The sequence below is a fragment of the Oryx dammah genome, unplaced genomic scaffold (assembly GCF_014754425.2).
Source record: "Oryx dammah isolate SB20612 unplaced genomic scaffold, SCBI_Odam_1.1 HiC_scaffold_29, whole genome shotgun sequence".
Taxonomy (NCBI): Eukaryota; Metazoa; Chordata; class Mammalia; order Artiodactyla; family Bovidae; genus Oryx; species Oryx dammah.
The window spans coordinates 73,332,141-73,359,664 of record NW_024070213.1 but is presented as its reverse complement, the minus strand read 5'-3'; the positions used below and the strand labels follow the sequence as shown (position 1 = coordinate 73,359,664).

The window sequence follows — 27,524 nt, the reverse complement described above, 5'->3', positions numbered from 1 at the left end:
AACTAATGACACTGTGGTAGTTAGGCAGAACAATACTTCAGATATGATCTTGGCCATCTGAGAGCTTTGGTATGTTACAATGACTACAAATCAGAGATACATGGTCACAATACTATGGAGATACACTAATCGTAATGAGAGAGTTCCAGGGGCTTCAAGACAAAGAAACCCATCAAGAGGCAGAAATAGCATATGCAGACTACATTTATTCAGTGCTTACTGGACACCGGGTACATCAGATACAAAAAAGCTTGGATGGGGGAGGTAAAAATTTAATACACACATTAATTTTACGACTAATTCTAACTACTAGGGAAGTACAAAATTTGTACAAGTTATACTTTATAATGAAATTTCAATGCCTGTCAAAAGGATAAGCTATACATACAATGCAATAAAAATGTTTTAAAATTGTGCTTAACATCACAGAACTACTCCAAAATGGGTTGGTAAAATACCTATACACCATTCATTCTTATTATACACATATATTTCACATTAAAGATTGCTGGTAAAGTACAAATACTTTGACACCATTGCTGAAAAATCTATGGTGGACAACTATATACAAAGTTCCTTTTAGAAACACTGTAGCATTTGTAGTCCATCTCTCCTTTAAAGTCCACCTTATTTTCATCTTAGCTTACTATCAAGTTGTCTTCAGAACTGTTTATATTTCTTTTGTCTGATCATCTTCTTCCAGTTTTCTGATTTCATTTTTTAAACAATTTATAGTTTCACGACTTGCTTTTAATCTCTCTTTAAGCTCTGCAATTTCAAAGCTTGTTTTTTTTTTAGCAGCTTCTAATTTTTCTCTGGTTTTCACTTCAAGTTCTGCAACTAAAGAAAACAGACTGTTATTAATTTACTGCATTTTTCTCATATGTCTGAGATATGTCACAGAGTAATAAAGGTGACATTCTGTTAGGTCAGTGTTTCCATGATGAAATGCAAACAACTTAAGATATGTAACTTAAAATACAGGAGGGTGGGTGAGAAAGTCTGAACTCTCAAGAGAGGATCTAAGACGTTTTCTATCACAAAGAATAAAATTCGGGCCACTAGTATTTTAATTCACACTTAAGATTTTAAGACACAATGTCCTTGTTTTTCTCCATTTACATATTAATTTGGAAATTAGGGAGTATATAGTCCAAGAGACTTCCAAGTAATAAGACTTCACTAAAAAGAGGATTCTTAAATTTACATAGGAAATTTAGGAAAAACTTACATAAACAAAACCACACTGGTAAACCTGTATCTTTTTTCAAAACAGAGTAGTAACTATCTAGGCTTGAATTCTAGCTCTACTGGTTGTGCCACTCTGAATAAGCTATTTTTTAAATCTCCATGCTCATTTCCTCATTTCTAAAATACAGATTATAAATGCAAACACCTCATGATATTATTTGCTTAAAAGATTTAAAATGAATATCATCTGGCACATAAAAACATATTAAGAACTATTATGACAGAGGAACATTAAATATTTAAAACATTCTAGCTGGCTATGTAACAAATTACTAAAGAAAAATATCATTACTGCAAAATAGACTATATTTATTTAAATATTCCACTTGGATAGTGTAGTACCATATTTTATAGAGAAAAAAATGTCTACTATCACCCAACATTTCCACCTTGTAGACATTTCAGGTAATTGCTGTTAAGGCACAGTTGTACTTTTGTTAATGTAAAATGATCACTAGTTGGAAGCAGCATGGATTGAAGGAAAAACTAAAACCTTTTAAAATCAGAAAAGACTTGAGTTCAAATACACCTTTGGTCCCTTACTAGCTGAATGCTGATCTCTCTCTCACTTAATTTCTTCTTTCTATATAATACAGTTAAAACTTTGTATTTCACAGAGGATTTAGGATTAAGCAATACATGTAAAAACCATTCAGCATGTTAAAAACACATAATGTGTTCTTATTTTGCCCACTGCTGGTGACTTTCTTTTTGTGATACATTTTACATTGCCAAAACAATCCACATTTTTCTTTGTAATTTTTCATTGCTTTTATTTTTTAAATTATTTTTGAAAATAGATAGTACATACACCCGATACAAAATTAAAAGGCTGAAAATTATGTGATAAATTCCTGTAAATAGTAATTGTTAAGTTGAAGAATAACTGTGCTTGTAATTTTGGAAGAATGCCAAGTGACTCTTAGAGGTTCTATTATTAATTTATAATCTCATTAGCATAGTATGTCTGTTCCCCTAATGCATCAACTTTTTGGTCTTAAATAATCTGGAAGGTTAAAAATTATATTTCAGAATAGTTTTACTTTGTACTTCTATTACTTCTGAGATTGATAATCTTTTAATATGGTTAGGGGATATTTCTCCCTTTCTTTCTATGAACTGCCTATTTATCCTTTCCTCTGTTTTCTATTAGGTGACTGGCCCCTGCCTTTTAAAAAACTGAGGTATAATTACTAGAGCTAATCAATGAATATAGTAAAGTTGCAGGATATAAAATCAACACTCAGAAATCCCTTGCATTTCTGTACACTAATAATGAGAAAGTAGAAAAAGAAATTAAGAAAACAATTCCAGTCACCATTGCAACAAAAAGAATAAAACACTTAGGAATATACCTACCTAAAGAAACTAAAGGCCTATATATCGAAAACTATAAAACACTGATGAAAGAAATCAAAGAGGACACTAATAGATGGAAAAAGATACCATGCTCATGGATTGGAAGAATCAATATAGTGAAAATGAGTATATTACCCAAAGCAATCTACAGATTCAATGCAATCCCTATCAAGCTACCAGCGGTATTTTTCACAGAACTAGAACAAATAATTTCAAGATTTGTATGGAAATACAAAAAAACTCAAATAGCCAAAGCAATCTTGAGAAAGAAGAATGGAACTGGAGGAATCAACCTGCCTGACTTCAGGCTCTACTACAAAGCCACAGTCATCAAGACAGTATGGTACTGGCACAAAGACAGAAATATAGATCAATGGAACAAAACAGAAAGCCCAGAGATAAATCCAAACACCTATGGACTCCTTATCTTCGACAAAGGAGGCAAGAATATACAATGGAGTAAAGACAATCTCTTTACCAAGTGGTGCTGGGAAAACTGGTCAACCACTTGTAAAAGAATGAAACTAGATCACTTTCTAACACCACACACAAAAATAAACTCAAAATGGGTTAAAGATCTAAATGTAAGACCAGAAACTATAAAACTCCTAGAGGAGAACATAGGCAAAACACTCTCCAACATAAATCACAGCAGGATCCTCTATGATCCACCTCCCAGAATACTGGAAATAAAAGCAAAAATAAACAAATGGGATCTAATTAAAATTAAAAGCTTCTGCACAACAAAGGAAACTATAAGTAAGGTGAAAAGACAGCCTTCTGAATGGGAGAAAACAATAGCAAATGAAGCAACTGACAAACAACTAATCTCAAAAATATATAAGCAACTTATGCAGCTCAACTCCAGAAAAATAAACAACCCAATCAAAAAATGGGCCAAAGAACTAAATAGACATTTCTCCAAAGAAGACATACAGATGGCTAACAAACACATGAAAAGATTCTCAGCATCACTCATTATCAGAGAAATGCAAATCAAGACCACAATGAGGTACCATTTCACACCAGTCAGAATGGCTGCGATCCAAAAGTCTACAAGCAATAAATGCTGGAGAGGATGTGGAGAAAAGGGAACCCTCTTACACTGTTGGTGGGAATGCAAACTAGTACAGCCACTATGGAAGACAGTGTGGAGACTCCTTAAAAAATTGCAAATAGAGCTGCCTTATGACCCAGCAATCCCACTGCTGGGCATACACACCAAGGAAACCAGAATTGAAAGAGACACATGTACCCCAATGTTCATCACAGCACTGTTTATAATAGCCAGGACATGGAAACAACCTAGATGTCCATCAGCAGATGAATGGATAAGAAAGCTGTGGTATATATACACAATGGAGTATTACTCAGCTATTAAAAAGAATACATTTGAATCAGTTCTAATGAGATGGATGAAACTGGACCCGATTATACAGAGTGAAGTAAGCCAGAAAGAAAAATACCAATACAGTATACTGACACATATATACGGAATTTAGAAAGTTGGTAATGATGACCCTTTATGCAAGACAGCAAAAGAGACACAAATGTATAGAACGGACTTTTGGACTCTGAGGGAGAGGGTGGGATGATTTGGGAGAATGGCTTTGAAACATGTATACTATCATGTAAGAAACAAAGTGCCAGTCTATGTTCGATACAGGATACAGGATGCTTGGGGCTGGTGCATGGGGATGATCCAGAGAGATGATAAGGGGTGGGAGGTGGGAGGGGGATTCAGGATTGGGAGCTTGTATACACCCGTGGCGGATTCATGTCAATGTATGGCAAAACCAATACAGTATTGTAAAGTAAAATAAAGTAAAAATTAAAAAAAAAAAAAAAACTGAGGTAGAATTGACATACAACATATGAGTTTCAGGTGTACAACATAATGAGTCAATACTTGTATATACTGTAAAATGATCATCACAGTAAGTCTGAAGTTAACATCTGTTACCATATATACAAAAAAGATCTTCACGACCCAGATAATCACGATGGTGTGATCACTCACCTAGAGCCAGACATCCTGGAATGTGAAGTCAAGTGGGCCTTAGGAAGTATCACTATGAACAAAGCTAGCGGAGGTGATGGAATTCCAGTTGAGCTATTTCAAATCCTAAAGATGATTTGAAAGTGTGAAAGTACACTGCTTCACTGCACTGCTGTGCAAGTGCAGCACTCAATATGTCAGCAAATTTGGAAAACTCAGCAGTGGCCACAGGACTGGTAAAGGTCAGCTTTCATTCCAATACCAAAGAAAGGCAATGCCAAAGAATGCTCAAACTACCGCACAATTGCACTCATCTCAAACACTAGTAAAGTAATGCTCAAAATTCTCCAAGCCAGGCTTCAGCAATACATGAACCGTAAATTTCTAGATGTTCAAGCTGGTTTTAGAAAAGGCAGAGGGACCAGAGAGCAAACTGCCAACATCCGTTGGATCATCAAAAAAGCAAGAGTTCCAGTTTTAAAAACATCTATTTCTTCTTTTTTGACTATGCCAAAGCCTTTGACTGTGTGGATCACAATAAACTGTGGAAAATTCTGAAGAGATGGCAATACCAGACCACCTGACCTGCAGCTTGAGAAACCTATACGCAGGTCAGGAAGCAACAGTTAGAACTGGACATGGAACAACAGGCTGGTTCCAAATGGGAAAAGGAGTACGTCAAGGCTGTATGTTGTCACCCTGCTTATTAAACTTATATGCAGAGTACATAAAGAGAAACGCTGGGCTGGAAGAAGCACAAGCTGGAATCAAGATTGCTGGGAGAAATATCAATAACCTCAGATATGCATATGACATCACCCTCATGGCAGAAAGTGAAGACGAACTAAAGAGCCTCTTGATGAAAGTGAAAAAGGAGAGTGAAAAAGTTGGCTTAAAGCTCAACATTCAGAAAACGAAGATCATGGCATCTAGTCCCTTCACTTCATGGCAAATAGATGGGGAAACAGTGGCTGACTTTATTTGGGGGGGCTCCAAAATCACTGCAGATGGTAGTTGCAGCCATGAAATTAAAAGACGCTTACTCCTTGAGAGAAAAGCTATGACAGCATATTAAAAAGCAGAGACATTACTTTGTCAACAAAGGTCCATCTAGTCAAGGCTATGGTTTTTCCAGTAGTCATGTATGGATGTGAGAGTTGGACTGTGAAGAAAGCTGAGCGTTAAAGAATTGATGCTTTTGAACTGTGGTGTTGGACAAGACTTGAGAGTCTCTTGGACTGCAAGGAGATCCAACCAGTCCATTCTGAAGATCAGCCTTGGATGTTCTTTGGAAGGACTGACGCTACAGCTGAAACTCCAGTATTTTGGCCAACTGATGCAAAGAAATGACTCATTTGAAAAGACCCTGATGCTGGGAAAGATTGAGGGCAGGAGAAGGGGAAGACAGAGGACGAGATGGCTGGATGGCGTCACTGACTCAACTGACATGGGTTTGGGTGGACTCCGGGAGTTGGTGATGGACAGGGAGGCCTGGTGTGCTGCGGTTCATGGGGTCGCAGGGAGTTGGACACTGAGCGACTGAACTGAACTGAACCATATTTAGTTACGAATTTTTTTCTTGTAAGGAGAAATTTTAAAATCTACTCTTAGCAACTCTCAAACATGCAATATATTATTAACTATAGTCACTATGTTGTAAATCATATCACCTCTTATTTATAACTAGAAGTTTGCACCTTTTTGGCTATGCCCCCCACAACCCCAATCTCTGGCAACCACTAATCTGTTCTCTGTTATTTTTGAGCTTTTTTTTTAGAGTCTACATATAAATAAGATTACACTGTATTTGTTTTTCTCTGATTTATTTCACTTAGCATAATGCCCTTGAGGTCCATCCATGTTGATGCAAATGGAAAGATTTCTTTTTAATGGCTGAATATTATTCCATTATGTGTGTGTGTGCATGTGTATATATGTATGTATGTATGTATGTGTGTGTGTATAAAAAACACTTCTTTATCCAGTCATCTATTGATGGACACGTACGTTGTTTTCCTATCTTGGTTATTGTAAATAATGCTGTAATGAACTGGAGAAGGCAATGGCAACCTACTCAAGTACTCTTGTCTGGAGAATCTCATGGACCTAGGAGCCTGGTGGGCTGCAGTCCATGGGGTCGCTAGGAGTCAGACACGACTGAGCGACTTCACTTTCACTTTCATGCACTGGAGAAGGAAATGGCAACCCACTCCAGTGTTCTTGCCTGGAGAATCCCAAGGATGGAGGAGCCTGGTCGGCTGCCGTCTATGGGGTCCCACAGAGTCAGACACAACTGCAGTGACTTAGCAGCAGCAGCTGTAACAAACATGGGGTGTATATATCTTTCCAAGTTGGTGTTTTTGTTTTCCTTCAGAGCCATACCAGAAGTGGAACTGTTGGATCATATGGCAGTTCTGCTTTTATTTTTTTGAGGACCCTCCACACTGTTTTCCATAGTGGCTACACCAATCAACATTGAATAAGGGTTTTCTTTTCTCCACATCCTTGCCAACACTTGTTATTTCTAGTCTTCTTGATATCAGCCATTCTGCTGCTGCTGCTAAGTCGTTTCTGTCGTGTCTGACTCTGTGCGACCTCATAGACGGCAGCCCACTAGGCTCCTCTGTCCCTGGGATTCTCCAGGCAAGAATACCGGAGTGGGTTGCCATTTCCTTCTCCAGTGCATGAAAGTGAAAAGTCAAAGTGAAGTCGCTCAGTCATGTCCAACTCTTCGAGACTCCATGAACTGCAGCCTACCAGGCTCCTCCATCCATGGGATTTTCCAGGCAAGAGTACTGAAGTGGGGTGCCATTGCCTTCTCCGAACAGCCATTCTAACAGACATCAAATAATACTTTGTGGTTTTGATTTGCATTTCCCAGATGATAAGTGATATTGAGCGTATTTTTGATATCTGTTGGCCATCTGCATGTCTTCTTTGAAAAAATATCTACTTAGCTCTTCTGTCCAGTTTTAACTGAATTGTATGCTTTGTTTGGCCATTGAGCTGTTATGAGTTCTGTATATATTTTGGAAATTAACTCTTTATCAGATACATGATTTGCAAATATTTTCTCCCATTTAGGTGTCCTTTTAATTTTGTTGATGGTTCTTTTGCTTTGAAGCTTTTTAATTACTGGTTATTGGCCTTTTAAAATGATGTGCAGGAGCTCTTTATATCGAAAAGAAACAAGTCATCTGTGATAGAAGTACAATATTTCTTTTCATGGCTTGTCTGTCCTTAGACTTGGTTGACAATGCAGAAATTTTTACCCCCTTGCTCCCCTACTCTCTTCATATCAATTAAAAGACATACAGAGAGTGAAAGCAAGCTTCGCCGTTGGCTCAATGGTAAAGGCTCTGTCTGCAATGCAGCAGATGCAAGACAGGTAGGTTCAATCGCTGGACTGGAAAGATCCCTTGGAGAAGGAAATGGCAATCCACTCCAATATTCTTGCCTGTGAAATCCCATGGACTTCTGGGCTTCCCTGGTGGCTCAGATGGCAAAGAATCTGCCTGCAACGAGGGAGACTTGGGTTCTATCCCTGTGTTGGGAAGAGCCTCTTGGAGGAGGGCGTGGCAACTCACTCCTGTATTCCTGTCTAGAGAACCCCCATGGACAGAAAAACCTGGTGGGCTACAGTCCATGGGGTTGCAAAGAATCAGACACAACTGAGTTGACTAAGCCATACGTGGATTTCCAGAGAAGCCTGGCGGGCTACCATCCATGGAGCCACAAAGAGCTGGACACGACTGAGCGACTAAACAACAGCAGAGTGAAAGGCACGTTGACAGAGGCACATTGACAATGGACTGACAGAGGCTGGGACACAGACGTAGGAGACAGACAAGAAAGAAAAATGCACTACAGTGTCATGAGGTAATTAGGGAGCTATAAAGCAGACAGGATTCATACCAAGGGGAAAGAGTCTGCGTGTGTATATATATATATCAAGGAATGTTTCTTGGCAGAAGTAAAATCTGAACTGAGTTTTAAAGAATAAGATAGGCATTAGATGAAGTGGGACACAGCAGGCCTTGGAGACAGTACAGAAAGATGTGGGAAACAACAAGGACTTTATGACTGTAACAGGTAGTTTTAAATCTAGTCAGGAAGACTTAATTTAACTCATCTGTTAGAGGACAGCATTCATTGTAGATATAGATCTTTGTTCTTTGATATAGTTACCATACTGTATTTTTGACAAATCATAAAATTGCCAAGGGTACCATATATTGGAGAATATGGGTTAATTAATGAGGAAATCCTAAAGAAAACATTTAAAAACTTGTTTTAGCCTGTTCTAGTTTTCTGCTTCCTATATATTAAATGTTTACACATCCATTTAAGATATATATGTGCACATATATGTGTGTGTCCATGTGTGTATGTATGTAGGTACATGTGTATGTATGTATGTATGTGTGTGTGTGTTCAGTCGTGTCTGACTCTTTGAAATTCCATGGGCTGTAGCATATATAAATATATATAAAATTTCTATTTTAAATTCCAAATGAAGCCTCAATTTACAGTAAACCAATCCAAAGAAGAATTGTTAGTTTTGCAAAGCGAATGTAACGCACTGGTTAGAAGCACAGGCTTTTTACAAAGAGATACAACAGTTTATTGGTTAAGAGTACAGACTCTGTGTGGGTTTAAATCCTGGCTCTGCTGAGTGATTCGGGGCAAGATCAAAACTCCCTATGCAAAATGGGGTTAACAGTAGTACCTCTGTCTGAGGGCTATTAAGGGAATTCCTAAGGGCTTCCCTTGTGGCTCAACTGGAAAACAATCTGCCTGCAATGCAGGAGACCTGGGTTCAATCCCTCGGTTGGGACGATCCTCCTGGAGCAGGGAAAGGCTACCCACTCCAATATTCTGGCCTGGAGAATTCCATGGACTCTATAGTCCATGGGGTCGCAAAGAGTCAGACATGACTGAGCAACTTTCACTTCACTTCAGAAATGTAAAGCACTTATCTAGTAAGTGTAAGCTCTATTAAGCATTCAATATCAGTTTAGTTATTCCTTGTTGAAGCAACTTCTATTAAAAGCTAGACCATTAGTGCTTAAGTCAATTTCTGCAGGTTTACCAATATAAATATCTTTATAAACTTTTAATGTGCTTTATAATGAGCAACCTCTATCTTATTACTCTGTCTACAAATATTACAATACTTTTAGACCCTAAGTTCTGAAGACTGCCTAGGAGACTGGGCTGTACCACTCACTCATATTAATTGGGCAAGTTTCTTACCAATGTGTGCCTCAGTTTCCTTTTCTAAACGGATTACCTAAAAAAAGTTATTATAGATATAAATGAGCTTATACATGTATAGATTAAAAAAGTACTCAACAAATCTGATATTATTACCAAATATTGAGTATAATGTTCTCAAACTGGTAAAAGTGCACCTATCTTTTTTTACACTTTTGATTAATATTCCCAAATTGCTTTCCTAAAAGGCCTATTCACATAAACAATTCATGAGAAGACAGTGTTCACCACATCCTTACTAGGTACAACTATGAAAGATTTCTTTTGCATATTTGATACAAATATAGCCATCCATTATTATTGGTTTGCATTTTAAAAATTACTAGCAGGGTCAAATATTTTTCTTTTTATTTACTAACCATCTTTCTTCTGTCCAGTCCACTCCTTTGCCCTTTGTTTTAAACTGAAGTTTAAAACTATATTCTATTTTTTTTAGAGTTTTATAGCTTTTAATCCTTTGTCATATCTTCCAAAATCTATTTTTTCTTTTTTTGCCCTTTTGAAATACATAAGTTACATATCTTTTGCAAAAAAATTTTTTTGTCTTTCAATGTAATTTCTTCTATCACCTCAAATTTAGAAAGTCTTCCCCAGCCAAGACAGACAGTCATTTCTCTAATTTTTTAAACAGGTTAATTGATATAAAAAAAAAATTTAGGGACTTCCTTGGTGGTCCAATTGTTAAGACTCTGCACTTCCAATATAAGGGGCACAGGTGTGATCCTTGCTTGGCCATATGCACATGGTATGGCAAAAAAAAAAAAAAAAAAAAAAATTAACCATCATTAATTAAAATGGAATTTTTTAAGTGCCATGAAGCAATGATCTAAATTAAGTTTTCTTCTCAAAAGTTATCAACTGTGCCAATACCATTTACAGAATTATCTTTTTCTTCCTTATAGATTTGATACTGTTAAGAAAATAACCTCAAGATAAGTGAAAAGACAGCCTTCAGAATGGGAGAAAATAATAGCAAATGAAGCAACTGACAAACAACTAATCTCAAAAATATATTAAGCAACTTATGCAGCTCAATTCCAGAAAAATAAATGACCCAATCAAAAAATGGGCCAAAGAACTTAACAGACATTTCTCCAAAGGAGACATACAGATGGCTAACAAACACATGAAAAGATGCTCAACATCACTCATTATCAGAGAAATGCAAATCAAGACCACAATGAGGTACCATTTCACACCAGTCAGAATGGCTGCGATCCAAAAGTCTACAAGCAATAAATGTTGGATAGGGTGTGGAGAAAAGGGAACCCTCTTACACTGTTGGTGGGAATGCAAACTAGTACAGCCACTATGGAGAACAGTGTGGAGATTCCTTAAAAAACTGGAAATAGAACTGCCTTATGACCCAGCAATCCCACTGCTGGGCATACACACCAAGGAAACCAGAATTGAAAGAGACACATGTACCCCAATGTTCATCGCAGCACTGTTTATAATAGCCAGGACAGGGAAGCAACCTAGATGTCTATCAGCAGATGAATGGATAAGAAAGCTGTGGTACATATACACAATGGAGTATTACTTAGCCATTAAAAAAGAATACATTTGAATCAGTCCTAATGAGGTGGATGAAACTGGACCCGATTATACAGAGTAAAGTAAGCCAGAAAGAAAAACACCAATACAGTATATTAAAGCATGTATATGGAATTTAGAAAGATGGTAATAACCCTGTATGTGAGACAGCAAAAGAGACACAGATGTATAGAACAGTCTTTTGGACTCTGTGGGAGAGAGAGAGGGAGAGGGTGGGATGATTTGGGAGAATGGCATTGAAACATGTATAATATCATATATGAAACGAATCTCCAGTCCAGGTTCGATGCAGGATACAGGATGCTTGGGGCTGGTGCACTGGGATGACCCAGAGGGATGGTACGGGGAAGGAGGGGGTAGGGAGGTTCAGGAGGGGAACACATGTACACCCAAGGCAGATTCATGTTGATGTATGGCAAAACCAATACAATATTGTAAAGTAATTAGCCTCCAATTAAAATAAATTATATTTAAAAAAACAAGAAAATAACCTCAAGATAATACAAAAAATGCAGTTTACTAATAAAAACTTCCTAAGGTTGGGGCTTCCCTGGTGGCCCAGTGGTTAACTCAGCTGCCGATGCAAGGGACACATGTAGACCCCTAGTATGGGAAGAGCCCACCTGCAGTGGGGCAGCTAAGCACATGCTCCACAACTACTGAGGCCGTGCTCTAGAGCCTCTGCTCCCCAACAAGAGAAGCCACTGCAATGAGAAGTCCATGCACTGCAATGAAAAGTAACCTCCACTTGCTGGAATTAGAGAAGGACTTCCTGCAGCAGCAAAAGACCCAGTGCAGCCAAAAATAAATTTGAAACATGGACCAAGGAGTCTAACACGTGCGCGAGTCAGGGGCTCTGCACAAAAGCCAGGCATGGAGGGAGGTGGGGGTTGGAGCGGATCATGCCTGGGGGGTTTCAGGTCATGCCAGTTGGCGAAGCAAGCACACAGGGTAACTGGTGATAATGTCGGCCACCCACCTGCCTTGAAAAAATAATCTAAATAAATTTAAAAAAGAAACTTTCCAAGGTTATAAAGCTCCACATATAAGCTTTAATATAGCAAAAGTAGTTTGTGGAAAAGTCTTTTTATAAAACACATTTGTTTTTACTGTTACACACACATGAATTAATGATATTAGTCTTGTTGAAAACACAGAAATGCAGGCACTTGAATTTTAAAAGAGAATTTTTCTCTATGAATATGAAATGGCAGAAAGATTTATAATGAAGAGAAAATTACCAGTAACAAATTAAAACAGCATATTACTAGTACTTTTCACCTTTTTGAAGTGATCATATACATTTCTGTTTTATGTTCACGACAAAGTAGACCATATTTTCAGATGTAGAAAATGAAGCATAAATCCTTTTAATGAGTGTGATTTGAAATTTTAAATGACTACCAAGTGGCAATTTTAACCAGTATTCAGATCATTTAACCCCCAGTCATGGGTTTCATGAAAACACAAACACTACTATAACCATTAATGGTTAAACAGCAATCTCTTTCCCCAGCAGGGCATTTTCATCCCCTCACCCTTTCCTTTTACTGGATCACTTCTTTCAGCCTACACCTACACTTACTGGTCTACTTCCCCTGGAAAACACTGGCCTCTGGACCCCAAATCCTGCTTTTCCTACTGCTTCAAGAGCTCCTTTCCCTTTACAGGTCAAACTCCAAGACAGGCTTATCCATAGCACCTGTCTCCAGTGTCTCATCTCATTCTCTCTGGATCCACTTCAACTGATATTCTGTCCTTACTATTCTCCTTCAACTGCCCCACTGAGGTCACCAAGGAATTTCACGTTGCTATCGCCTACTTCTTGGCTCTTATCTTACTTGCTCTCTAAGAGGTACACAGCTAACGACTATTTCCTGATGAACCTTCTTCACTTGGCTCTAGGGTATTATGTGCACCTAGCTTTACTCCCTCCACACTCATGTTTATCTTTTTTTTTTTTTTTTAAACTAATTTCCTTAGCTGGTCATCTCCTTAATCTCTAAATTTTGGGAAAGCCTAGGGCTCAATCCTTGAACCTCTGTTTATCTTCACTTACTTTACTGATGATACCATATGGCCTCACAATTTATAAATCCATCTATATGCCCAGACCCTTCCTTGAATACCAGACTTTGAGTACAATTCCCTTCTCAACATCTCCACTTACATGTCTTACAGGCGTTTCACACCCATCATGTCCAAACTTTACTCCTACTAATCTTTCCCCTCAAAGCTGCCCCTCCCAGACTTCCTATCTCTATGAAAAGCAACAATAATTTGTTTCCTTCTTTGAGCTCCAAACCTTAAGAGTCATGCTTTGTATTAATATACCTTCTTCTCTCACATCTTATTAAACCATCAGCAATCCTATTGTACCTATCTTTAAAACAGAACCTCCATTACTGTCCCATTGGTACTACTCACAGCTCTATCACATCTGGACAATTGCAACAACCTCCTAACTACTCTGCTTCTACTCTTTCTGGTTTATAGTCTACTCTCAATATAGCAACCAGGGTGATTGATCTTTTGAAAATGTTACTCTTATAGTGTCACTCTGCTGCTCAACACCCACAAAAAAACTTCACATCTCCCTTTAGTTTAAAAATCTAAAGGCCTTATAGTTACCTTTAAGACCCTGTTTGACCTGGTCCTCTATTAACTTCTTTCTTCTTTGGCCTCGTCTGCCACTCCATGTTCCCTCCACTCCAGTCACACTGGCCTTTCTGCTGTTCCTTGGATACGCCAAGCCTGCTCTTACCTCAGGGCTCCTGCCCTTGCTGCCCCTCTACACATAACATCCCTCCCTCATGCAGCTGCATGGCTCATTTCCCCACTCCTTTTGGTATTTGCTTGAATGCCACAATTTCAAGAAGCATTCTCTGACATGATATTTAAAACTCTAACAATCTCCTTGCACCAGAAGCACTCCCTCACCTGCTCTAGGTTTCTCCATGCCATCCAATCACTACCTAACGTTCCATTGTTCTATTTATTGGATATTTCTCTTCCTTCCACTAGAATGTAAGCTCCATGAGGACAGGGCTTTTGTCCGGTTTAGACACTGGTTTATCTTCTGAACCTAGAACAATGCTTGGCATAGTACTGATGCTCAATATATATTGTAAGCAAATAAATGAAAGATCAAAGGAACAACTGAATAAATGGTAACATAAAAGTCCACATGGGGTTGCTAAATAGGTTTCATCTTGAATGACATATGCAAATGATTGATGCAGCTGCATGAAATGCTGTGTAGAGACAGAGAGATGCTAACCACAGTACACTAAAGTATAATGTTCTGCAAGGTTCTTTACACCATCGTTAGCAAAAACTAGTACACACAGAAGATGACTGAGTGACAGGTTCAGTGAGATTAATGACAAGCTACACTTAAATGGAATTAGTGAATAAAAGACAAACAATATTTCAGAGTGTGTGAGCAGCTGTCTTTTACCTTTTTGAAAGTTGGCCTACTTTGAGAACTATTTAAAGCATCCTTCTTATTTGTTCTTTGGTAATACATATTTTGTTTCCAAACTCCTAAAAATTTTACCTATACATAATAAAAAAATTTAATAGTCACTTATCATACAATCCTTTCACCATCACTGAATATATTATTACTCAGGATTAATTATAAACTCATGGTACTTACATTCTGTTTCATGCTTATAGGCTCCTAAGGTAAGCTGACGAGATGTTGTCAATAATTGTTGCATCATTGCTGTTGGGTCTTGAAATATCTAATGGTATAGAATGGGAAAAAAAGCCCTGTAACTTCAAAATCTACAAACTGAAAATGCTTTAAAAACTCTTATTATAAAATCTTCTTACCATTTCATCATAAAATTCTGAAACCACTGTTTTTTTCCCCAGCATTGCATTGGTGTCTGACTGAAACAGCTTTAATAAATGATACAGTGTTACCTGTGAAATAAAAACAGATATGACATCCGTGGATGGTTTTTATCATCATCATGTGAGATTATCATTTCTCTAACTGATTTACAGTTACAGAAGTAACTACTAAAGTAAAGCAGTAAACCTATCGAATTCAGGATCTTGTCACAACTACAACTTACAGTGGCAGATCATCCGAACTCTGACTGTACTTTTATTTTCCTATTAGGTATTAACATCTATCCATATGTTTAATATGTATGCTACAAAGAGGATAAGTAAAGACTGGCTACAAAGCATTCCAGAGAGTGACTATATATAAAAATAACATAAGATACGGCTATGCAAATTAAACTGGGAAATCACTAAGACAAAAAGTCTTTTACTTATACAAATGAACTTTGCTTAACTGTGACAGATAAAGTTTACACATTCACTGTGAGGAAAAAAGATTTGATTTCAAAAGGAATGATCAATACTAAAATACTCAAGTTTTAGAGGACAAGTTAATTTCTCCGGTGTAATATTAAGATTATAACATAAGTAGCATAATAAGCGAAAAGTCAGCCACTGATAATTCACTTTGGCAAGAGCAACCTCTCTTCAAAATACTTGGAAACAGATATAATAAAACATCAATGGAAAAACTTTGCAGCACAATGTATGATTATTTGTACAAAACAAAATCTAGTGGGTAAAACATCAAAGGTTCATGCTGAAGTTGGAGAAGCAACTAAGAGGACTTCAAGAATTTTCCAAAAAGTCAGCTAAAATCATCATAAAAAGCAGGCATCATATTTAAAGCAGATAATTTGACAAATTTCTGGGATGACAGAAAGCAGATGAGACTACACCAATAGATAAACCATAATGGGGAAATCCATAACCTAAAAACTTAGGGAAGAAAACTATATCAGAGGTGAGAGACAGTGGCCCCAGTGGAGCCCGAGAGAGACTGGAAGCTCAAAGTTGGCAGGTGTAGAAATCAAGAATGCTTTTGGTGGCTGGGTTGGTTAATCTTCCTTCTTCTCCTTTTACTCACAGACAAGAGAGCATATCCTCCGGTGGATCCTAGAATTCTTCACCCAATCAATCAATCATGAAGTAAAAATAAAGGTATTTTTAGAGAGCATTTACTCTGAAAATTTATTTCTTAGGCATCCTTTCTGACCAGCAAAATGAAAAAATAAAGAAATATGAAGATAAAGGATCATGTGTCATCCTCAGGAGTTGAGAGGCACTATCTAAAATTGAAAAATCCAAACTTAGGGATTTAAATACATCAGATACATGGGAGTTAATTCCTAGAGGAACTGAAAACAGTAACTGTCGTTTTCTTGAAGAAGGGGTCAAGAAATGGGGTTTCTATGTTATGAGGTTAAATTATATGCCCCCAAAGATAGTGAAGAATCTATACTTATCCTCAGTACCTGTGAATGTGACCATATTTGCAAACAGAGTCTTTGCAGATGTAATCAAGTTAAGATGAAGTCACGGGGGAGCCCTAGTCCAATATGACTGATATCCTCATAAAAAGGGAAGAGACGCAGAGATGGCGAGGGAGAGACGGCCATGTGATAGTGGAGGCAGAGACTGGAGTTAATGCTGCCACAGCCAAGAAACACCTGGGGCTATCACAAACTAGAGGAGGCAAGAAAAGATCCTTCCCTAGAGGCTTTGGAGAGAGCATGGGCAACACCTTGAAACAGGACTTCTAGTCTCCAGAACCAAGAGAATAAACTGCTGTTCTCACCCATTCAGTTTGTGATACTGTTATGGCAGCCGTAGGAACTTAATACAGGAAGCTTGCACATTCTATTTTTTAATATTTTAAAAACTATATAGTATGTGTTTTATAATTTGAGCAGTATTGAAAACTACATCGTAAAACTGTCCTTTCCCAACCTTATTCAGATTTTCTGAGGCATTCATGCAGATACAGACAATGAAAAATTTCAAGACATATGTCTCTAATTTACATTGATGCTTGAAGATTCTTAGAACAATGAAAATGCCTATACCTGCTGGCATTATTTCTAGGAATAAAACCCTAGTATTAGTATTTTGCTTTTAGAAACAACCATTCCTTTTACATAGTGGCTTCACTGTAATAGGTTACTGGATAATGGAAGCAAATCACAAGTTACCCATGTCTTTCTTTTATAATTTAAATAAATCTTCATTGACTTATTTTCTATAAGAGTCAACTGAAAAACTATAATAGTTTCATTACACTGAAAGAACACAAGAACAGTTTGGAGTGGATAAAATTCAGGTTCATGTAGATCTACATAAAAACCTATCAATAAATTAATCACTGCAGAAGTGCAAAAGAATGTATTACCTTCCTTTCCCAAGAGTAGACTCTGAGAACTGTCTCATAATGAGGCTACAGGATATAATGATTTCTTTCAGAGATGTATTTTCCAAGGCGGGGCAGGGAGGTGAGATGGGGGAGACAGATGAGGCGGCAGACAGGTAAACCAGCACATTCTCAAAATAAAATGAATTCAAAGCAACCTTACAAAGTTAACAAGAACCTCAGCTCTAATAACATTAACAATTTCTCCCTCTCCCCTCTCTTTAATATCTGCCATATTCTGTGCTCTATATTCCCAAATAGACTATTTTGATCAAGGATAGGTGTAGTGTCTGATCTTTGTATCCTGCCCTCTGAGAAGTATCTTGCAAATATATTTAATAATTTTTTGCCAAATAGAGTATCTGTGAGAGTATCTCAGAAAGACAAGAATGGTAGGAGATACCAAAACATTACCACATGGAAGATATTTAAATAACCATTTAGATGGATCTTCAGGAGGAAAATAAAAACAAACTAATCTATGAAGAGTTATCAGGAAAAAGTTCAAGGAAGCTTAATATAAAGTAGAACTTTCTGAAAACTAGAACTTCTCCAAATCTGAACAGGATGTTTCGCTTCATGATGGAAGTTAGTCTTCTTTTCTTACTATACTGGAGGGGCTAAAGGAAACTTCTATGTAGTGGTCTACATCAACCGGTCCTAAATCTTACTGTGCATCAAAATTACCTGGGGGTGCTGGCCCCTCTCCAAACCTATGAATCACCATCCAGAGAACGGGGACTAGATGTCTGAACTTCTAAAAAATACCTCAGGCATTTCTGGTGTAGTTAGTTAGGAACTAATTCTATCACTGGCCCAGGTGCTATTCAAGTCCTTTAAAAGCACACAGTTTTACAAATGTAATCAGATAATTAAAGTGTAAATGTTTGGTGCTGAAGGAATGAACTCAATCTATCAAGATGAAAATTGATGATGATGAATGTTAAAACCCTGAAAGTGGAGTTAAACACTGACCATACAAATGTGCAATGAAATAGCCTGAGTTATAACTCTGTGTTTAACAATAAAACAGGCTTAGTGGTTTTAGTCAAAAGAGTAAAGGAAAGAGTATGACATCTGAATGCAAATGTGCAGGTTCAAAAACTAGCTCTATCACAATTAACTGTATTTTTGAGCACAGGACTTTATCTCGGAGCCTCAGTATCCTCATCTCTAAAAAGAGGATCTCACCAACCTCACCAAGTTGCTGAGGGCTCAAAGTGAAACCTTCTGGGACTTTTTACAGTGGCTAGCAACAACTGGAAGAAGAGAGCAAATGATGAAAAAGTAGTTATAATAAGGAATCATGAATAAGATAAAGCTGCTAGTACTGATGACAGTATGAAAAAGTAAAAAGGCATTCTAGGGTTTTTAACTAAAAAAACTGGACACTCCCATTTCAGAAAGTGTACAGACTCAACTTGTTTATTACTAATAACCAAAAAATACTAAAGAATTTTAGACCTTTTTTTTGCTTTAGTAATCATATAATTTCCATGATTTCTTTCAAATAACTGTTCATACTGTATTCCTTCTTTTTATACTTGGAAAATAATAGATTTTTGAAAGGCATTTCATTTAAAAAAGAAAAACCTTAATGCATGGCAAGATATAGCAAGACATAAACTTATATAAACTATACTTGAATAAAAAAAAATGTCAACATACAGCTTGTATATGTTGTCTAATGTACTATTACATTTTTACAATTACTAAAAAATCCATTTTATATCTACAAAGAGTAACATTACTCACAGGTCTTTCATTAGGATCAATGAAAAATATTTTGATGATTATTTCGAATTCACCCCATCCTGTTTCAGTAATCTCATATGGAGGCTTAGTAACAACTAAAAGAAAGAAAAAAGAAAACATTTAGGAATTTTTAATTGCTGATACAGTTTCCTAGTTCTTTTATATTTTGTATGTTATGAATCACAGAACTACTGTACCTCTCAAAGGATTGCCATAGCTTTCATGTAATTTAAATTGGATTTTCTTCACATATGCTGACATATCCTAAAATACAGAGGAATTCATTAGTTCTGCCATCTACATATAAAAATTAGAAGGGAAGAAATGCCTAAGAAATATGAATTACAACCTGGAGGTTTGCTTTTTATTTTAAACAAAGGAAGCTTGTGCCAGATTCTTTCATAATTCATCATACATATAAATATATATGTCTCTATTCACGTGTGTTACAAATCTTATTTTTATGTACCTCTGAGTATTGTTTGCTAATATCTCTGTTGACAATATTCAAAATCAATTCTGATTTTTCCATAAAAACAAATACATTTTTTCCATGTGGCAGCAGAATGTATCATTACTTCATTTTATTGCTTAATAATATTTCACTGTATGAATACATGATATTTTATTTATCCACTTATCAGTTTGGAGACATTTGGGCAATTATGAGTAATGTCACTGAATATTTACATACAAGTTTTTGTGTGGACTTTGAAAGTTTTTTGTCTTTTAATTTTGTTTAATACGTGATAGTATAACTGCTGAAGAAGAAACATTATCAAGCTTAGTTGGTTTCACTATTTTAATTCAGTCTTTTGGTGAAATATACCAAGAAAAGATAAACAGAAATCAAAGGTCAACTAGAATCTTCTTTGCCCTTGAGATTAAGATAACTTTGGGTTGCAACACTACTTGCTGTGCTGTCTTTTGCTTAATTTCAGCTCCAGTGGCCTACATTCAACGGCCGCTGCTGCCGCTGCTAAGTCACTTCAGTCGTGTCTGACTCTGTGCGACCCCACAGATGGCGGCCCACTGGGCTCGCCTGTCCCTCGGATTCTCCAGGTAAGAGTACTGGAGTAGGTTGCCACTGCCTTCTCTGCTACATTCAACTAGTCACCTTTAAATTGTGGCTGCACTGAGTTCTATGTGGGCGTCCCTGGTGGCGCTAGTGGTAAAGAACCTGCCTGCCAGGGCAGGAGATAAGAGATGTGGGTTTGATCCTTGTGTGGAAGATCCCCTGGAGAAGGACATGGCAACCCACTCTGGTATTCTTGCCTGCAGAATCCCACAGACAGAGGAGCCTGCATGGCCATAGTCCATAGGGCTGCAAAGAGCTGGACACGACAGAAGCAAGTTAGCACGCAGGCACTGAGCTGAGTCACTATAAACTGTCCTACATGGCAGTTTAATGTGAGGCATATTGTGTTTTATTTACTTCTAAATTGATCATCTCTTAATTTATTAAACATGACTGAACACAGTGTGGGGTTACATGGGAAGATGACCATTAAAACTGACACTATAAAGTTATATTGAATAGTTACTAGATTCCTTCACAAAATGTGCCCACTCCTTGATAAAGTATAAGTCCAAAATTCTTCTCTCTTACATGTGGTAAAAGTATTTGAAGCAGGATAACTTTATCATTATCAAGCTATGAATCTATCCTGTGGTTTTTGGCACCATTTTCAACTTTTCAGAAGTTAACATCTCTTCATGATGCCTCTAAATGCTTTGACAGATGTTTCCAGATGGTGACAAATGATAACAATGATAACATAAATTCTCACTTGCCTTATTGCTTCCACTATATTGGATCAATAACAGCTGACATACAGAATGAAGGGTTTTAAACAGAGGAATATTTATTCATTTAGTACCTACTGAATACCTACTATGTATTGACTACATTCCAGGCATTGGAGATTCAGCCACAAAACCAAACTACCACCAGCCAGATTATGTAGCAGTTTTGTCTTTCATCTTCTCTGATTATCAAATTATAACTTAAATTTATCATTCCTGAAACATGTGCTTATACACTAGGCTACCTTAAGAGGTGGCGATTAGAAGACAGACTATGTATACTATGTAGACAGGATAGTTCTTGTTACCATTGTTGTTGTTTAGTCGCTAAGTTGTGTCCAGCTCTTTTGCTACCCCACAGACCACAGCCTGCCAGGCTCCTCTGTCCATGGGCTTTCCTAGGCAAGAATATTGGAGTGGGTTGCCAAGTTTTTCCCAGGGAATCTTCCCGACCCAGGGACCAAACCCACTTCCTCTGTATTAGCAGGTGAATTCTTAACCACTGAGCCAGCAGGGAAGCTCATAACTTAATTTTAATTAGAAAACAGTTTTGGAAAATTGATTTCTACTAACAAGTATACAAAGATAACAGTTCTTACTTTATTCTTTCAACTTTTGGGGTAACATTTCTACAATGGGCAATTTTTTTACCTTTAAAAAAAAAAAAAACTTTTTATTCTGTACTGCAGTAAAGCTGATTAACAATGCTATGACAGTTTCAGGCGAACAGTGAAAGGACTCAGACATACATATACATGTACCCATTCTCCCTCAAACTCCCCTCCCAATAACATTCAACAGAGTTCCATGTACTACACAGTAGGACCTCGGTTATCCTACAATGGGACAATTTTATTATCAGTTACTATAAAATGACATTATAATTTATCTTCAAGCAAAACAAACCATAGCTTCAAAAATGTTTTAGGAAAAAGAAATATTTACCTCATTTCTATATGGTTTTACATATACTGTCCACTGATGGGTGTGCCCATCTTCTTCTCTTTTCTTTCCAAAATATCGAGCAACATTACCATAAACTATTGGTTTAACGATTGTAACACCCTAAAAGAAAAACAATTTCAACATAAATTAACATTGTATCATTACCCAAACAAACAGAAGGAAAGCTTTGAAAGCCTGATTAAAGAAATGGCAGGCGGCCTAACAACCTAGGTTTGCATACACCATGGATTTCCCTTAAAAATCAATTCCAGACCATTAGCCTCATTTTATATTACCACAAATAACTAAACATCACAATAATTACAGTGTTCTCACTTTGAAAACATCTATTTAAATCATATAAAGTACTTTGACAGTTTCTATTTTTGCTCTGGTTATTTAATAAAGAAACAGAAAGGGTTCTTTATTTACAAACTTTAAAGAACAACCAGGAATTAATAGTCACTAACTTTGATTGTCATCACCTGATGGTAATGTCCTTATTAATCAGCTTACAGCAGGGTTTTCCAAAGCACAGTACAAAAATTAAAGGCAGTTTGGAAGAGAATTTTTTGGTAGAATAAGGGAAGTATTTTCTTTTTATTACTTGTGCTTACTTTACTCTATATTAGAAAAACCACAACTACAACTAGCAATTCAAATCACAATTTCAAGAATAGTAATGCTTAGGAAGGGACTTTAAAAATTAGATTTAAACAAACAAGTTAAATATTACATCTGAATTCAGGTAATAGCGGAGGCACTTGGAGGAGTCAAGCTTGATAAACACTTGACTGATGGCATGTTTGCTATATTTGTGCTCAGTTCTGTGATGCATGTACATGTTTCTGTGCACATCTCAGAACTGCAAAGGCAGAGTATGATGAAAAGGAGAGAGAAAAAAATTTTAGGAGAAAATGCTGAATGTTGCACATGAATTTAAGACTAACTGTTGAATAGTAGGAGTGTACCTGAAGGTCAAGACCAAGATATATCATATGTAAAAAGTGTTGGGCCAATGTAATCAACAAGTAATAAGAAGAGGAAAAGCGGTGAACAAATAGAAAAAGCTTTTCCTTTTTTTTTTCAAACTTCTTATTCTGTATTGGGGTATAGCCAATTAACAATGTTGTGACAGTTTCAGGTGAACAGCAAACGGACTCAGTCATACATACACATGTATCCATTCTCCCCCAAACTCCCCTCCCATCCAAGCTGCGAGAGTTGCACCTGCTATACAGTAGGTTGGTCATAAAGAGAAAAACTTCATTGCGACTAGGTAATCCTCAAATAAATCAATACCTATTAGCTTAAAGTTAATTCAGAAGAAGGCAAGCAATTTGTATGGAAATTAAAAAAAAATTACAGCAAGTGCACTTTTGGGGCACACAAAGATAGGGCCTCACCTTTAAGGACTGAATGAATAAACACAAAGGAGCGCTGGCAAGGTGAGTAGGTAACAGATTTCATAGCGCCAGTGTCGACAGGAACTTGTAGAGTTCTTCAAATATTTAAAGGGCTTTCATTTGCCAGTGGACTTTCTACTAGGATGAAATTTATCTAAATTGGAAAAAGGTGCTTACAAGATCAGGTAACAATCAGCAAGGAGAAGAAACAGGTCCCTAATTTTAAGTTTTAAATGACTAACTCACATCCATTTTTGGTGGAAAAGCATTTGAGGACTACAAGCCTGATCTCCTCACTTCATTTTGGACTTACAAGACTTTTAGAACCTAACATGATTACAAACTGAGAAAGCTCTGCAAGTTCTTCTCTGAAAGCTAATCTTACAATCCTCTTTTCTGTTTTCTCTTTTTTCCTTATTTTTTATTATTATTTTTCAATCTTTTTATAATCCTCTTTTCTGTAGTACTTTCTTATCATTCCAAAATCTGGCCCCAAAGCAGAGAGAAAATATGTTTATGAAACTCCTACTACTGTGAATTTTACCTGGCCATCTCTTTCCCCTTCCATTTAATTTCAGTAGCTTTTGAAACTTTCAAAGAGCTCTCACTTTATAAGAAGCATTAAAGCACTGTGTATGACAACTGCATATACAGCATAAATTTCTGTAAACAATATGATATGGAGAAGGGTTCTTAAAACCTAGAGCAACTAGATTGGTGCAAAAATTGGGTGATTTCTTTTTGAAAAAAAATTTTTCTTTCTGTGGTAAATAAAAATCTGAAGGGGGTAAAAACCAATGTTATATCAGGAACCAGCTGGTCGTGACATAAAAAATTAATGTGCCAGGTAACTATTAAAGTGGGAGGGAAATTTGTCACGGTGTCAAACATCACGTTAAGCTCGATTATAACTTTAATTACAACCTAAGAAACTAACGTGTACTGAATGTTGCCTATGTGCCAGGCATCTTCTTTGCCTTGATTAATTAGTATCCTGGCCGTAGCCTTGAGGCTTTAAAACACTACGAATTTGGGGAAGTCTTCGGAACTTTTCTATCCGCCAGCTCTATGTTATCACACTTGTAAATACTGGGAGTAACATTGCCTTTTTAAGGCTGCAATAGGGGCTGAGAGAATCCGGTAAAGCATTCACCTACGTGCTTCTTTAGCATGGCATCGGCTGTTGTTATCCCACAATAGGTGGGTGCCCCCGACCCCGATTTACAGGTGACCTGGGTTGGCAGCGGATGAACACCAAGCCAGGATCTGCCAGCCCTCCAAGTGGCTTCTTCCTTGGCGACGACGTCCATCTCTCCCCCAGGCACCAAGAATTATGTCAGTTTATTTTGTCTGGGATGAAAGAGGGGGGTTACACCTGAAGTTGGGGCCCAATGAAACCACGATTTTCCCTTTGGGGCTCTGAGTCGCCGTCCTCCTAGAAACCCTGGTTTCAGCCTGAGGCAAGAAGGAGCGAGAGGGAACAAGCTGACCCTCCCCAGGCCGCGCTAGAAAGAGCCGGGACGAAAAAGATACTCCGTGAGGGGAGGCACCGGCCGCGCACTGACCTTCACTCTCCCGCCGGAGTCAGGCCCAAATTCGGCCATTCTCTTGAACATATTGTCTTACGGTAGAAGCCGCAGCCGCCAGGGAAAGAGACCGGGGCCGGCGGGCTCGCCGCTCCCTCAGAGACCCCACTCCTCCCGCGCGGGCCCAGGAGGAGCGTTTCTGGTCGAAGGAGGACGAGTCAGCGGGGCTCCGGTCGCCTAGGAAGCGCCAACTCCTCGCCACGGACAGCGTCCCGGAAGCCCATTCAGCTCTGCTCTCGGTAAGGTCGGATCTGGAGTGGGCGGCAGCGCGAAGTGTGCGCAGGCGCGACGAGCTCTCTTACACTGCGCACGCGCAGGACCGTTGCTGTGGGGTGTCGCCGGACCAATCTCGGTTGCCAGGGTCAGAGGAAGCCGGGAATTTCCAGTCAGCATGTCGACGGCCCAGACCACCTGGCTTCGCAGTGACAGAGAAACTGGCTGTTGGAGGTGATACATTGCCATCGCTAAAGCGTTACAGTTCTGAAATTATGTTCATGATATCTCGGCTACCGCTTTTCTTTGCGTTCAACTAGCCGTCTCAGGGGACCACAGAGGATGAGATGGTTGGATGGCATCACCGACTCTATGGATATGAGTCTGAGTAAACTCCAGGAGTTGGTGATAGACAGGGAGGCCTGGTGTGCTGCAGTCCGTGGGATCGCAAAGAGTCGGACACGACTAAGCGACTGAACTGAGCAGTCTCAAGACTTACATGGTTGCATCGATTATTTATTTATTATTCTATTTTTATTATTTGTTTACATTTATTTATTATCATTTATCATTGTTATTTATTTATTATAATTTATTTACTGCCTTTTTCATCTCTTTCCTTCCTTTTTCTGCTCAGTTTCGATTCTAAGATCCCTAACGTGACAACAGACCTCCCCTCCTTTGTCCCTTCTGTGGTACTAACTACTTTGCAAGTAGTTCAGTCTCTCAGTCGTGTCTGACGCTATGCCACCGCATGGGCTGGCATACACCAGGTTTCCCTGTCCTTCACTATCTCCTGGAGTTTGCTCAAACTTCTGTCCATTGAGTCGATGATGCCATCCAACCATCTCGTCCTCTGTTGCCCTTTTTTCCTCCTACCTTGAATCTTTCCCAGCATCAGGGTCTTTTCAAGTGAGTCAGTTCTTTGCATCATGTGGCCAAATTATTGGGCTTCAGCTTCCGCATCAGTCCTTCCAATGAATATTCAGGGTTGATTTCCTTTAGGATTGTCTGGTTTGATTTCCCTGCTGTTGAAGGGACTCTCAAGAATCTTCTCCAGCACCACAGTTCAAAAACATCAGTTCTTCAGTGCTTAGATTTCTTTATGGTCCAACTCTCCCATCTGTACATGACTACTGGAAAAACCATAGCTTTGACTAGGCATGCCTTTGTCAGCAAAGTTTTGTCTCTGCTTTTTAATATGCTGTCTAGCTTTCTCTTAGCTTTTCTTCCAGGGAGCAAGCATCTTTAATTCATGGCTGCAGTCACCATCCACAATGATTTTGGAGTCCAAGAAAACAAAGTCTGTTTGTTTCCATTTTTTCCCCATCTATTTGCCATGAAGTGATAGACCAGATGCCATGTTCTTAGTTTTTTGAATGTTGAGTTTTAAGCCTTCTCTTTCACCTTCATCAAGAAACTCTTTAGTTCCTCTTCACTTTCTGCCTTAAGGGTAGTATCATCTGCATATCTGAGGTTATTGATATATCTCCAGTCTTGATTTCAGCTTGAGTTTCATCCAATCCGGCATTTCATATGATGTATTCTGCCTATAAGTTAAATAAGCAGGGTGACAATATACAGCCTTGATGTACTCCTTTCCCAATTTTGAACTAGTCCATGGTTCCATGTCCAGTTCTATCTGTTTCTTCTTGATCTGAGAAATACCCTACAGAAAATAGGCAGTTTAGCTAAACACATGCCTGGTACCAAGACTTCATCTGTCATTTAACTCTAAAATACTGGCAACCAGGCTTTTTTTTTCTAGTAGAGAATAGGGAGAGGCTGCCCTGGGGGATGTGACCAGTCTAAGAGGAGAGATCTAAGGAGCCTCAGTGAAACTGACTCAACCCACCAGGTCATCCTTCAGTGAAGTACTTATGGTCAAATCCACACAGGCCCTCAGAACCTTAAATGACTTTTAAAGTTTCCCAATCCTAAATTTAAGTAGATAACCAAGGATTGCCAAATAACAGAGAAATGCCTCTAGTATGAAAGATGTAATCCAAAGTAAACAAGCAAAATGGCAGATTAGAGGAAACAGAGAAGTCAACTAAAATCAAAATCAATCAAACTGTTATTATTAATATGCTGTGTGCTGT

The 27,524-nt window shown here is 38.0% G+C and overlaps 1 protein-coding gene and 1 long non-coding RNA gene across 2 annotated transcripts in view; one reads left to right on the top strand and one right to left on the bottom strand.

The window, feature by feature from the left end:
- Positions 1-181: 181 nt before the first annotated feature.
- YEATS4 (YEATS domain containing 4) lies at positions 182-25,516 on the bottom strand. The gene is made up of 7 exons (XM_040233428.1): positions 25,189-25,516; positions 22,218-22,337; positions 19,664-19,730; positions 19,467-19,561; positions 15,284-15,376; positions 15,105-15,192; positions 182-840 (listed from the first exon to the last, which is right to left on the bottom strand). The coding sequence occupies exons 1-7, from the start codon at positions 25,237-25,239 to the stop codon at positions 671-673; spliced, it is 684 nt and encodes a 227-aa protein (XP_040089362.1). The 5' UTR covers positions 25,240-25,516; the 3' UTR covers positions 182-670.
- LOC120857733 overlaps positions 25,510-27,524 on the top strand; it is a 10,389-nt gene continuing 8,374 nt past the window's right edge. Inside the window, exon 1 of the long non-coding RNA XR_005719723.1 lies at positions 25,510-25,656. This is a non-coding gene — a long non-coding RNA (uncharacterized LOC120857733). The remainder of the gene's footprint in view (positions 25,657-27,524) is intronic.

Bases quoted from the DNA above. Each gene is read 5' to 3' on its own strand.
- YEATS4 (XM_040233428.1), bottom strand. From the start codon at position 25,239: ATGTTCAAGAGAATGGCCGAATTTGGGCCTGACTCCGGCGGGAGAGTG. The intron at 15,377-19,466 runs GTGAGTAATGTT...TTTATTTCACAG, and splicing joins TTGATCCTAATGAAAGACCT to GTAACACTGTATCATTTATT. The intron at 841-15,104 runs GTAAGTACCATG...TGTTTTCTTTAG, and splicing joins CTATAAGCATGAAACAGAAT to TTGCAGAACTTGAAGTGAAA.